Source organism: Apiospora hydei, assembly GCF_038363865.1.
Source record: "Apiospora hydei strain CBS 114990 chromosome Unknown utg000009l_segment0_segment0, whole genome shotgun sequence".
Lineage (NCBI taxonomy): Eukaryota > Fungi > Ascomycota > Sordariomycetes > Amphisphaeriales > Apiosporaceae > Apiospora > Apiospora hydei.
In genome coordinates, this window is record NW_027117368.1 from 377051 (window position 1) to 391440 (window position 14390).

The 14390-nt window shown below is 46.9% G+C and overlaps 4 protein-coding genes across 4 annotated transcripts; 1 reads left to right on the forward strand and 3 right to left on the reverse strand.

Moving 5' to 3' along the window:
* Positions 1–966: 966 nt before the first annotated feature.
* On the reverse strand, positions 967–4146 carry PG997_011868 (zinc finger transcription factor ace1; the record flags this gene model as incomplete). Its single annotated transcript, XM_066816183.1, has 6 exons — positions 967–1077; positions 1119–1764; positions 1819–2407; positions 2464–2684; positions 2842–3737; positions 3784–4146. 6 exons carry the CDS (start codon positions 4144–4146, stop codon positions 967–969), a joined length of 2826 nt encoding a protein of 941 aa, XP_066661875.1.
* A 1060-nt stretch (positions 4147–5206) lies between these two features.
* On the forward strand, positions 5207–7417 carry PG997_011869 (FAD-binding domain-containing protein; the record flags this gene model as incomplete). The annotated part of the gene is made up of 1 exon (XM_066816184.1): positions 5207–7417. The coding sequence occupies one exon, from the start codon at positions 5207–5209 to the stop codon at positions 7415–7417; it is 2211 nt and encodes a 736-aa protein (XP_066661876.1).
* A 153-nt stretch (positions 7418–7570) lies between these two features.
* PG997_011870 (uncharacterized protein) lies at positions 7571–8044 on the reverse strand (the record flags this gene model as incomplete). Its single annotated transcript, XM_066816185.1, has 3 exons — positions 7571–7687; positions 7764–7811; positions 7868–8044. 3 exons carry the CDS (start codon positions 8042–8044, stop codon positions 7571–7573), a joined length of 342 nt encoding a protein of 113 aa, XP_066661877.1.
* A 444-nt stretch (positions 8045–8488) lies between these two features.
* On the reverse strand, positions 8489–9959 carry PG997_011871 (uncharacterized protein; the record flags this gene model as incomplete). The annotated part of the gene is made up of 2 exons (XM_066816186.1): positions 8489–9231; positions 9302–9959. 2 exons carry the CDS (start codon positions 9957–9959, stop codon positions 8489–8491), a joined length of 1401 nt encoding a protein of 466 aa, XP_066661878.1.
* Between the last annotated feature and the right edge of the window lie 4431 nt (positions 9960–14390).

Here is a 14390-nt window from a genome sequence, read left to right on the forward strand (position 1 = left end):
TGCACCGGATAGCGTCAAAAGCCTGGTCCGACCCTCACATCTGGTCGTGGCATCGCGGCTGGGGTACGAAATCTCCGTTGGCGACTCTGTGGCGAAGGCTCTTGATGAATACTCCAAGACGGGCACCGACGCGAGTAGAAGCTTGAGCATTTTCGGAATAGCCACCTCTCTGGGTGGCTCTGGAGGCGAGCATGAACAGCGTGGCACGCATGCGGCTCATTGGGACAGCGCCGCCAATACCCTCAAAATCGTAACTAAGAAGGATACTAGCGTCGCTACCGTGGTGGGTATTGTTGGCGAGAAGTTGCATGTAGTTTGTTTCTAGCTAGATTTCACCATTTGGGATTTCATATAGTGAACGTATAAGCCGGTGGGAACAAAGGAGCGCACCTAATGTAAATCACGACCCTTTCTTTGATAACAGGCCAAGAATTCTATGGGTATAGCCCCGACTGACTGGATCAAAACATCTATGTTAGCCGGGACAGCTGCTCAGGTGCCGGCTGAATGAGGTCCCTACGGGTTCTACTTCTGGGTGTTGATCATTCTCTGGACATACTATTGAAATTTCCGTAGACCCTGTGCGATGGGCTCCCGGTATCAGAAAACGCGGGCCAGGGGTATCTCATGGCAGTTAGCAGCTTGGAGGATGGCAACGGCGGACGACGTGATATCGGCCCATTGATTTGCAATAACACCTTGGCGCGACATCTTGCAGCCCACAATGATGACTGCGCTGTGGTCCCGAGCATGATAATAACGAAAGAAAATAAAAGAAAAACTAGAATTGACTGACCGCTGTCTTCTAACAACGCATTTCCAACAACCATGGTCAGCATTTAGGAGTACCCAACCGTCTTATGTTCTGCATCCTTTTGACTGGATAGGACACTTGAGAATCGAACGATCAATAGAATTAAAGATTTAAATAAAGAGGTGAATTAATTGCACACATGGGATGGGCCGCTAATGCCTTTTCGCCATTCGCAGTTTTTCTATGTCATCTAGTTGTTCTTCCGTGAGAGCCTTTGGTGTAAGGGCCAGGTGATAATCGTCCTCGTCCTGAACACCATTAGCCTGCGAGCAGTATACCTGTGGACATGCACGAAGAGCCTCACCTGTTTTATCTCCGAACTTCGGCCTGGAAACTGAGAGATCATATATTCCTCTAGCTTTTCCCTCTTCAGCCGATAAGATTTAATGTAGTTTTGGGCCCCGGGTATCGAATCCTGTGTTGCAAATTCTTGGAACTGATCCTCAGGCCTGTTGTTTTCAGAGATGTTGCTTCCGCCAACACCACCTTCGTCGCCGGACTTTATTGCAGTAGACCCTTTGCTTTCGTCCGAATCTCCAGGGCTATCGCTGGCAACTAACAACTCCTGAGACTCAAGTGATTCGTATTCGGCATTTGGAAGTGCGAATAGAGCGAGATCTATATGATGCTCCCCAACGTGGCTCTGATACTCAGGCGCGGAACGCATGGGCTCATTGCAGAGAGGACAGGGCTCCTCGATCCACCATGGTCTCGGTCGCGATGTAGTGGATCTCGAAACCACTGTTTGGCCGTGAAACAAGGCCAAGTGTGTGGCGAGCTGCTTCCACGTTGAGGAGCGCTCTTCGCAGCCAACGGGGCAGTGCCACAAACGCCAGTGTTGCTGTCGCATGTGTTGTATCCAATCATGCCGTCTCTCAAACTGCTGGGTGACCCCTGGACAGTCGTCATGAAGGCATACATAGCATCGGAGGTCTCGCAGGATATGTCTCCTAGGATACTATCAGCTCCAAAATCTCATATCCTCGTCAAATGGTGTATCTTACTGCCATGCTTTAATTGTGCTGACGGCTATCATTGTGTAGCAAAAAGAGCATTCGAACGGTCCTCTTCTAGACAACGCCGGCAGCGGGGGAAGTCTGTCGTTTTCGACCGCAATGGTGGTTTGTGTTTGGCCTCCCTCAGATTGCTGGTCTTCGTCGACGAATTCAGATTCACGAGCGAGGCCTTCTCCATCTTTGAGTGCTTGAGGTATTGAAGATGCGATTGTGCTTCGGCCATCATCTTCGGGAGATGTACCCTGCTCAAGTCGGATATGCCGGGCCTCTCTGTACTTAAAATACTGCCTCCTATATGAATTCGCCTTGCCCAGACGTTCACATAGAGTAGAGGATGCCACGGGGAACTTATCTTGGACGTGAGCGATATCTCGTGGATGGAAATAGCTCGTATCAGTCTCTGCAACCGAGAGTGAGAAGCGGTCGTGGGGTGCCGGGTTCCGGATTGCGACGGAGAGACGCAGCAAAGATGTGATAATTCTTCCGATATCACAGACAAGATCGTCCAGTTCATCGATGTCGTTAGTCCCAATTATTTCGTCTTCTCGATCCTCCATCTCTATAGTGGCAACTAGAGCTTTGCAGATGTTAGCAAACGCCGCTTGGAATGCTCCGTGATTGGTATGATCTCACCATCATCAAGGAACTCAGCAAGGATTTGCAGGGAGCTCACGACCTGGATGCGGATTCCAGACGCCTCTCGCAGCCGGTACTGGAGCGAACTCCGTCCGGTGCGGGTGGCGCCACTATTCTTGACGTATAACTGGAATCTGGAATGTTCATCGTCAATCTTTGAAGCCGGTTCTTCAATGTCTCTACTCAACCTAGCAGATCCCTCAACAAGGTCCTGGAACCTTTTGGAGCACACTATGGCATGATTCGAAATGCCATCAACAGATGAGTCTGCGTCTGCCATTTTGTTGCTCGATAGTCCAGCACAGAAGTCATCGCACTCCAGTCAGCTCCAGCAACGTCAAGTACTTCAATATTTCACGCGCGTCACGTGCTTACCCCTCTTCAAATCGGCAGATGTCAGCCCAGCCCAGCTTGCGGGTTGAAATATCCACGCTCTTGCGAACCTCCAACATTTGTATCCAGCCAAAGCCAACATGAGCCAGGTTCACCTTGTGTCTAAATTGAAGCCGGGGAGTGGGCCAATTACCACTGAGCAGAATATCTTTCAAGCTCATGAGCGTCCAGTACTTAGTATGGCTTTGGTAAACGGATGAAATCTTGAGTCGGCATTCGTTGGGTGCCGAGCGATCCATCATGTAGCCATACGCATCTCCTGATTGCTGGCTCTTTGAGCTTCCCAGTGTCTCGCAGAGATCAAGCACAACCATATCACAGCTTGGCTTGCCAACAGACGCACCTAACTGCGCCATCCCAGCGAGAAGCTCGGTTGCGTATCTTTTGGTGTCCTCTTTCTTCCGAAGACGTCGCGGTTTGGTCAACTGTACCGTTGCCGGGGGTTCAGATGGAGAAGACTTCAGCTTGGTCTTCTGTATCTCGATCTCTTCCCAGCCCCATGATGTATTTTGGTCGCTTCGGCCGTGGGGATCAAACGACAGAACAGCATGCACAATGATACCTTCTGTTGCTCTCTCTTCGTCACCATGTTTGAGCAGGCTAGGCGGATAGCTTTCTAGCTGTAGGTTGACACCATGGGGCTCAGGGCAGGAGCATGATAACGAGTTATTGAGCGCGTTATAGACGTTCTTCAGCAGGTCCCTTGCTAGCCTGACCAAGCTTCCTCGATCGCCACGACGCCTCTTGAGCCCTAGCTCTGCGGTTTGCCGCGAAAGCTCGGCGAGTTGCAGGTTTGATCTGTTGAGACGAGCTATCATTTCATCGTACTCAGACTGGTTCCAGAGCATCTTGATGCCTGAGGCATAAGATGTGTCGACCTGATGAAGTTAGATGGCTACGTGAGACGACTTCGAGATGACACACCTTTCCGCTGGCATCGATACCAAGACTCGTCATCATCTCTTTGATCACAGACTCAATGTTCTGTGCCGTACGTCTGAAACTGTCGGCTGATGATCCCAGTCGCTCCTCCACTTTCTTCTGCAACGTTCCACCGTCTTTCCAGGCTTCCAGGCCCACAGACTGCCCCTCGGTAGCCTCTATATCGCGGAGAATATTCTCATACGTATTTCGTAGAATCGTGTGCTCAGTTTGTAGCGCATCCGTCAAGACGAGAAGTTTGCGAAGAAAGCTTTTCCTGGTACTCACATCCGCCAGGGTTCTGTAGAACTTGATTCCTTCTATGATCAACGGAATCACCCCTAAGACCACCCCGACGACTTCCATATTCGATTCGAGATGATTTCGGAACGGTCGGTTGTATATCTTTCGGGATCTTCTTGCCAGAAGTCTGCTTCAACTCTCCTCATCCTGGTTACCGGGCAGCTTCACCAGCGAGCGCATAGTCTTCATTATACGGGGCTATGATGCTTCTTGCTACGACTCCGTGTATGTTCTCAAGCGTCTTCCGGAAACGGGAAAGTCGAGTACATACAATCAGCTACCCGAGCAAAGATTCGACTTACCAGTCGATTACACGGAAGAGGAAGTACGACTCTTCTCCCTTGGGGTGCTACTTATGGAGCTTGTGCTTGGAGCCACGTGGGAATCCATTAGTAGCACGACCACGTCAACATTCGACCTTGGCGTGGCGGAGGAGTGCCTACCCCGAGTCCAGGCCCAGGGCGACCATTTTTACCGTGCCATCAAATGCTGCGTCAGGTTCGATTTTGTAGAGCCGGATACTGATTTGGACAAAGCACCCTTTCGACAAGAGGTATATGACAAGGTGGTTGGACTTTTGGAGGATAATCTCAATTAATCGGCAAATTGGGAACAAATGTAAAGGTCTGACGGGGATTTCATTTCGGTCTCAATACCATGATGCTATCATTTACCTTGTTGACAGAAGGAACAAATCTCTATATCGTTGAGTTGAAAAGTGGAGTTGATGGAAAAGGGGTTCGTGTTTGTAAATAATCTTCGCCACCAATCCAGTTACATTCTTGTCTAGGCATTTTCAAATCTATTCTGCTGGTTCGAAGCATGTGATATCTGTTGTTTTGACATTGGGTAACGCTCGGCTTTGATATCCGGAGCCAAGGGCTTGGGTTTGGGCCACTTACCAGCCCATTCACTTGGCTGTCTTGGCCACAGCACCAAAACATCGTGGCGGTGACGCAATTGCCAATTGGCAAATGGTAACGTTTCAAGGCACGACACGTTTCCTCATCTTCGCATTATACCATGTTCTCGATAGATATAAGATGGGCAATGTGCGCGTGATGCGTGGGAGTTCCCCCTTTTACCTAACTTTTACGTTTCCCCAAAGACCAAATCAGCCCGCATGGCTAACGACGATCGTATCAAGTACCTGGCCGACGACGAAATAGAACGGTTCCTCGACGAGCTCGACAAGAACAATGATGGGCTGATTGACTACAGCGAGGTCGAGCACCGGCTGGACCTCGTGCACCGCGAGATCGCCCCCAGCCCGCAGCCGCACCACCTGCACCACGACGGCCGCACCGACGAGGCGCGCCACCGCTTCCTGCGCAGTCTGGTAGGCGACGACCAGCAGAAGATCCCCCGCGCCCAGTTCGCCGAACGGGTCAAGACCTGGGCGATCCCGTCGCCGAAGCAAGCCGACAAAGCCCAGGCCGACGAGCAGCGCTACGTGCAGTCGCTCAGCGTGTGGCGCCGCGTCCGCTCCTACTGGGCCGTGCACGGCCACGAGATCCTGTTCATCGCGCTCGTAGTATCGATGCAGCTCGCGTTCGGTATCTGGCAGTGCGTCAAGTACGCGACGGGGTCTCAGTACGGGGCTGCGCTCGGCTGGGGCGTAGTGCTGGCCAAGACGTGCGCGGGTGCGCTGTATCCGACGATGTTCTTCCTGGTGCTGAGCATGTCGCGGTACTTCGCGACGTTTATGCGGCGGTCGACGCGTGTGTCGCGGTTTGTGAACTGGGATCTGTCGCAGGCGTTCCATATTCGCATCTCCATGGTGGCGCTCGCGCTCGCAACGTTACACGCGATCGGGCACCTGTCCGGCTCCTTCAATTGGGGTAGCCAGCCGGAGCGACAAGAGGCAGTCGGTAACCTTCTCGGCCCGGATATGATTCCGCGACCTTATGTCGAGTACGTGCGGTCGCTCCCGGGCTACACCGGAATCACCGCCCTCGGACTATTCTATTTGCTCTCCCTGTACAGCATCCCCCAGATACGGACCAAGAACTATGAGCTGTTCCAGCTATTCCACCTCTTGATGTTCCCCATCATCGGACTCCTCATGGCGCACGGGGCCATGGGGCTGCTGCAGTGGCCGATGCTGGGTTACTTTCTCGCCTTTCCGACCCTCCTCGTCATAATCGAGCGGACTATCCGAGTCGGCCTCGGATTCCATCACATCAAGGCCACGCTCCAGGTTCTGGATGAAGAGACGGTCGAGGTCAAGGCTACAATACCCCACACGAGGATGTGGCAATACGAGGCGGGCCAGTACGTGTTTCTCCAAGTCCCGGAGATCAGCTTCTTCCAGTGGCACCCATTCACCGTCTCAACCTGCGTGAACAAGGACGTGTGGTTGCACATCAAGACGGACGGTAACTGGACCTCGAAACTGCGGAATCTGGGAGAGCAGGGCAAGGTGGTTGATATTGAAATCGGCATCAACGGCCCGTTTGGAGCGCCGGCGCAACGCTTTTATGACTTCACCCACACCATCATTGTCGGGGCCGGGATTGGCGTCACTCCCTTTTCTGGGATCCTGGCCGATCTCCAGGCTAAAGATGATCGGGACCATGGGCAGTCGGAAGTGAAGGACAGTGTGCTGAACGATGATGATGAGGTACAAAACGATAGCAGTGAAGCTTCAACCCAGGTGAATGACGGAAACGGCCACCAGGAGAACGACAGCGCGAATACAATGTCCCATGCGACAGCGACCGCACCAACCTCGACATCGCGGAGAGTGCCTTCCCAAGTTGAGGCATCCTCCGACTACCGCCGCGTCGACTTTCACTGGATGGTGCGGGACCGCAACCACTTGCTCTGGTTCTCAGACCTGCTGAACGCCGTCGCGCGATCCCAACAGCGCCATCACCACAACTCCGTCAGTCCTAACCACGACAACTGTCACCTCGACATCAACATCCACACGCACGTCACCAAGAAGCGCAAGGGCGCCGACATCTCGACGCACGTCTACCGCTGGCTGCTCGAGAAGCACCGCACGCCCGAGCACCCGGCCTCGCCGCTGACGGGGCTCCTCAACCAGACGGGGCTGGGGCGGCCGGACTTTGTGGGGATCCTGGACAGGCATTACGAGGACATGGAGAAGTTCCGTGCGTACGTTCGACAAGAAAGGGGCAACAAGAAGACCAGTAGGGAGGACGGGGATGATGTGGGCGATGACAAGGAGGTGAAAGTGGGCGTGTTCTTCTGCGGCACGCCCATCATCGGCGAGATTCTGGCGGATCACTGCCGGCAGCTGACGGCGCGGGGCCGGGCGGAGGGGACGCGGATCGAGTATCACTTCACGATGGAGGTATTTGGGTAGGTAGACTAGTTGACTATTCTTAATTTTCTTGGTCTGTCGTACTGGCCTCCCATTGGCACGCCATCTCCAACCAAATGCCTGGAAACAAAGAAACCTCTCTTCTAGGTAATCAACTATGGAAAGCCCCAAGTGTATCACACGAATTCGTCATCCCTAGGCTGCGAAATTCTGTGCCGAGGCCTTCTTCTTTCGCAACATCGCCTGCTCTTCCGCCAGGATCTCCGCGTCGATCCGGGCGCCCCACGACGGCTTGTTCCCATTCCTCGCGGCCTATGATCACGAGCCCAACATGGTCAGAACTTTCCTATTCAATTGAACGAAGGGGAAAGGGGCGTCGGGCGCTCACCCGGTATAGAGGGTCGTTTTTCTCGCGCTGGGCGATTCTGTACCGCATCTGGTGTCGACGCGTCATTAGTATGGTACCATTCGTCCCATTACACTCCTACGTACCTCCTCATCCGCCAGTCTGTTCATCGCATCTGCCTTCTGCTTGTTGGTCATGTACGCCTCGACGTTGATGCCAGTGTTCCTCCTGGCCTCAGCATAATCCATTTGTCTGTAGTGGCGCTCGACGTCATCGTCAAGGTGATCGGCGACAGAGCGGCCCTGGTGGGTTCTTCCGGACATGTTGATGGTGGTTTAAGCGGGAGCCGGTGCGAGATAGAGGATGGTTGACTGCGAATATGGAGAGTTGAGATCTGGATACGTGCAGTTTCGACCTCTGACAGTTTCGAAAGGGGGGTAAATGCCTGGATTGTTCCAAATATATAGCTTTTGGCCTTGACGTCATGGAGACGTCCTCCGGACGTCTGGGAACTCCCGCGAACGTCACCGCGTGACCATCGCGGGATAGGGTGGAGATCCCGCACCACCGGCGCAAAGTCAGAATAGCAGGACGAATCTGGACGATTACCGCAAAGTGCTACTAGTACAGTTACGTTCGACTACCAAACTCAATTGCCAACCCCTCGGGGGTGATCCAATGCCACGGTGTCTGATCGCACGCACCGGTTTGCCCGCCGCGGAATATCGCAACAATCTCTGCGTCTGAGGCTCTAGCCTCATGAGGCCTCACCAGCGACTCTCAAGGGTGTGGTTGTGCTCGTTTAGACTGGCCCATTCCTCAGCAATGTCGATATCGTCGAGTTCCGCGCCAGTACCAATTTTGACGCCGGTGAAGCTACAATCCGCAATAAAGCTGCCTCCAAAGGTCCCCTTCAACATTTTCACTTGCGGGCCATACCATTTTATCTCATGTGGCTCTTCATCTGATAGCAGCTGGATCTCGTTGGTTCCCGTATCTCGTCCACGCCACCGAAAGTTCCACGTCCGATAGTCCGCCGACGGTTGGGGAATGTCCCCGAAGTAGAATGCCTCGGGCGTAGGACTCCGGCTCGGTTCACTGGACTCAGCCCGTCCATAATAGTCGCCGTATATGATGCCACTTCCCTCTCCCTCATCGTCGCTCTCCCTTTCGTCCTCGCTCTCTTGATCCCTCTTCCTCTTCTTGTTGTCGTCTTGGCTTAGTACGACGGGCTCGGCGGTGTCTTTCCTGTGCCGCTCGAATCGAAAAACGCCGCTGGTCACGACGAAATCGTACTTGGCGTACATCTGGGGCCCCTTGGGGCTGTTTGTGCGATACACCGTGAGAGTAAGGTCCTGGTCTTCTATCACGTGCGCCCATTGTTCTTCCATGTAAGGACAGCTGATCTTGTACGTCCCGGTAACGTCCCAGTCCTCGCACTCTTCGCTAGATGCGCTCAGGCTTTGCTGCTGTTCTTCTGCCAAGATCTCCTCTCGGGCGTTGGTTGCGACTTGTGGTTGCCTCGTTTCAACTTCTCGATTCTCCGTGGTTTCCAGTACGGGGTGTGCAGGCTTGGCCACCCCTGGCTTTTTTAGGCCCGACGACCACCCATCGCCGGTCGGCCGCTTCAAACTCGTCCGGGTCGGGCGTCACCTCGACAATCCGGGCCATGAGCCCGAGATCCCGGGCCAAGTTCTGCACGCCAACGGCCCAGCGCTGCCCTGAGGAAGCGTCACCCTGGATCACCACAGCTTCCGGGCTCGTCGCGCCAGGGGGAAACGTCTCCACCAGATAGCGCCGAAGATCCGTCGACATCTTCTGCTCGTCGGACATCCCCTGCTCCCACTCATCCTCGACAACCTGATTGTTTTTGGCCCTGAAATCCATCTTGGCCTGCTCCTCAAGAACTCTGAACTCCTCCGACATGGGGTCGGTCTCGTGACCCTCCAAGCGCTCTTGCAGCTGGACAATCGTCCCCTTCGGCGACAGGCCGCGAAACGCGCACTGCGCCTTCCAGTACGCGTACGGCTGCTTCTGTGGCTTTTTGGGCTGCTTCTTGGCGACGCGACCAGTCTTGGTCAGCGCCGGGCGCGGGAGATAGGTCGCGACATGGCCGTCGTAGGTGTGATCAAAGATGGAGAGGTCCCATCTATCGTAGGCGACTTTACCAATTGGATGATCAATTGGTATAGACCCGATGATCGATTCCCACTCTCCGTCTATGTCTCTACGCGCCATGGTTGTCGTGCACTGCTGTGTTGTTTGCTGTAAACGAAGGTATTTTCATCTGCTGTCGCATCTATAATATATTATATAAACGTTAATTATTAATTCATATTTAAAGTTTAAGTTTATAATTTAATACGAAATCGTATAAATCTTTTTATCGTAATCGATACGGTTAAAAGTATATATCTGTTTTTTTTAAAAATAACGAACGAAATTATTTCGAAAACCGTAAATAATAATAAAAAAATATCGTACGGTTTATTTATAAAAGTTTATAATATAATCTTTTACGAGTTTTAAATTTTAAATATTATTTATAATATAATTAGTAATAATTAATATAAAATATAACGTGGTTTACTATTAAATCGGATATATTATTAAGTCGAACACTTTTTTTATATCTCGACACTTTTATATAAATTTATTTAATTATAACGCTTTAAATTAATTAAAATTACTCGTTATCCGATTCGCTACTTAATTTCATATTTTTTCACACGTTCGCGCATTATGACCGGTTTCGCCGTAGTTGCCACAGCGCCTACCGCCCGTCGCGCGTCGTTTCGACGAGCCACTATTTTCGCCTTCGCCGGTCGGTGGACGCTTCCCCTTTGCCTTTTCGTCCTGTAACGCTTGAGATTCCTTAATGGTAAGGGCTCTTTTAAACTGGACTCGTGATTTTTTAGCTTTCCGGCGCTTCGAAAAGGCTAAATTAGTATTTTAAAAAGTGCGGACCTAATTTTTTAATATAGTTACCTTATAAGTTATTCGGGTTATACCCTTCGTTATTTAGTTTACCGTATTTAAAATTAATATTAAAGAATTTTTTTAATAGGTAAACACTTTTTTTTTAATATAAATAAAATATTTAGTCGTTTATTACGGGTTAAACGGCGTTTAAAGGTTATACGTGCTTAGAGTCCCGGGTCGCGACTATTCCGGTGTAGGCGTCCGAAATTACATATCCAGCTTATTTATTATTTCGTCCGAATAGTGAAGTATTAAGCCGGATACGCTAAATCTAAATTTAATATTAATTTTCGTAAAAACAATAAAATATACGGCCTTAAACGCGATAAAGAACTTAAGCTTCGTAATGTAATTTATCGAGGCCTTAATAAATAGCTCGATTTCCTTCGAATAAGCACGTTTTAAAAGCGAATAAAATGCTATATCGAAAAGTTAAAACAAGTGCGATAAATAAGGAGGTATACTAATAATAATAATATTATTATCCTAGTAGTATACCTCGAATTCGGCCGAAATATAGCTCTCGTGGCCGTCGAGAATTAAGAGGCGGTAACGATTTTTTATTTATAATCTAATATATTTATCGAAATATTTAATTTAGTCTAAACTTATCTTATTATCGGTTTATTTATTAAAAGTCGATTTAATTATTTAATCGCCCGGTAAACCACTCTCGCGCGACCAGTTCGCGAGGTAATATTAGCCCTAAACGATTAAGAAAAGCGGAATACACTAGCTTTACGAATTAATGCATTTAATAGCCGTCGACTATTCCCGATTACTAAGCTGGACCGATTTCGCCTTCCTATGCCGATTAGCGCGTATTACGATAAATATTAACCCGATTATACTTATTATAAAACCGGTCTCGTCGAAATTTTATATATCCTCGTTGACGATACCGTATTTAGCCTTAATATTAATAATTAGGCTAAACCAGCCGAAAATAACCTTTAAATTTTTATAAAAAGCTTTTTAATAATCGTACCGACGGTTTATTCTAGTCTTAAGGTCCGGGTTACGGTTAATAAAGCGCCTAGCCCAGTGCTTACCGACGCGGTCGCCGCCGCGCGACGTAATAAAGAGATTAGCCATATTTTCTACACTAGCCATTTTTAAAGGCATCCCTCGGGTATTTAGATTAATTATATATTTACGAAATACCTTTTTTTTAATCGTATTTAATTTATACTTTAAGTATTAGATTTCGCGTTGTACGGTTCGGCCGTAAAGTCGGTTACTAAGGGTAAATAATAAAACGACGTAGTATTTCGCCGTAGCTCTTTAATTAATTCGGGTTAAACCGTTTTATAACGTTTAAATTATTAAAGTTATCCGCTTTTTTTAAAATAAATAAAATATTATAATTATAAAATTATTACGCGTTAAAGTTTAATTAAATAGGTCGATAATAAAAATATTCGACTTAATAATATATCCGACTTAATGGTAAACCACGTTAAGTTATTTAAATTTATATTTATATAATATTTAGTAACGTGGTTTATTACTACACGACGCATATTACTTAGCGATATATTTTTCTACTTTTTAACCTTTTTATATAAATTAATTTAATTATAACGCTTAAAATTAATTAAAACTACTCGCTATTCGATTCCTCGCTTAATTTTATATCCTTTTCACATGTTCGCGCATTATAACCTATCTCGCCGTAAACACCACAGCGCTTTCTACCGGTCGCCCTCCGCTTTAACGAACCCCCTATTTTTACCTTCATCGGGCGCTGAACGCTTCCCTTTTGCCTTTTCGTCCTGTAGCTGCTGAGATTTTTTAATAGTAAGGGCTTCTTCAAGTTAAACTCGCGATTTTTTAGTTCTCCGGCGCTTAAAAAGTGTTAAATTAGCCTTTTTTAATATATATATCCTATCGCGTATAAGGGTTATTTTATAGGCTATTTTAGTTATATTTTTCGTTATTTAGTTTATCGTATTTAAAATCGGCGTCGAAGAGCTTCTTTAATAAATAAATACCTTTTTTTTAATATAAATAAAGTATTTAGTTATTTATTAAGGGTTAAACGGCGTTTAAAAGTTATAAATATTAACCGTCCCCGAATAAAATAGGTTAAATATAGGCGTCCGGAGATATATATTTAATTTATTAATTATTTCGTCGAGATTATAAGGGATTAAATTAAAAACGTTAAATCCGGATTTAATATTATTTCTTATAAAAATAGCGAAATACGTAGCTTTAAAGGCGATAAAGAATTTAAACTTCGTAATATAGTTTATCGAGGTTTTAATAAATAACTCGATTTCTTTTAACGTGGTTTACTATTACGCGACGTATATCACTTAGCGACGTATTTAAATTTAATTTTAATATAATTAAACTTTAACGCGTAATACCTTTATAATTATAATACTTAATTAATCTTAAAAAGATCGAATAGTTTTAATAATTTAAGCGACACGAAACGGACCGAATTAAATAAGCTAAAGAGCAGCAATAAAAGCTTATAATATACCCGAATTAATTTTACGCTATCGAATTTACGGCCGAACTTTAGAACGCGAAATCCGACCGAAACGACGTAAACTAGATCCAATTGAAGAGGAGGTACTTCGCAAGCATATAATTAATCTAGATATCCGAGGGATGCCTCTCGATCTCGTTGGTGTAAAAATATGGCCAATCTCCTCACCGCGTTGCGCGGCGGCGACCGCGTCGGTAAGCATTAGGTTAGGCGCTTTATTAACCGCAACCCGGACTTAAAGATTAAAATGAATCGTCGATACGATTATTAAAAGGTTTTTTACGAGGATTTTAAAATTATTTCCGGCTAATTTACGCTAATCGCGAATATAAAGGCGAAATACGGGATTATCGACGAAAATATTTAAAATTTCGACGAGACCGGCTTTATAATAAATATAATCGGGTTAATATTCGTCGTAATACGCGCCGAGCGGCGTAGAAAAACGAAATCGGTTTAGTTTAATAATTAAGAATAAACAATGGCGATTAAATATATTAATTCGTAGGGCTAATATATTCCGCCGTTTTTAATTATTTAAAATTAATATTACTTCGTTAACTAATCTCGCGAAACCGATTTACCGGGCGACTAGGTAATTAAGCCGATTTTTAATAGCTAAACTAATAACGAAATAAGTTTAAACTAAATTAAACACTTTAATAAATATATTAAAACGTAAACGAAAGGTTCTTATCGCCTCTTAATTATCGATAGCCACGAGAGCTATATTTCGGCCGAATTCGAGGTATATTATTAAAATAATAATATTATTACACTCGATATGCCTCTTTATTTATTTCACTTACTTTAGCTATTTAATATAGCACTTTATTCGGCTTTAAAGCGTATTTATTTAAAAGAAATCGAGCTGTTTATTAAGGCCTCGATAAATTATATTACGAAGCTCGAGTTTTTTATCGCTTTTAAAGCCGCGCATTTCGCTATTTTTACGGAAAATAATATTAAATCCGGATTTAGCGCTTTTAATTTAGCCCCTTATAATTTCGATAAAGTGATTAATAAGCTAAATATACGTCTCCGGACGCTTACACTTAACTTATTTTATTCGGGGACGGCTAATACCTACGACCTTTAAACGCCGTTTAACCTTTAATAAATAATTAAGTATTTTATTTATATTAAAAAAAGGGTATTTATTTATTAAAAAAGCTCTCCGACGC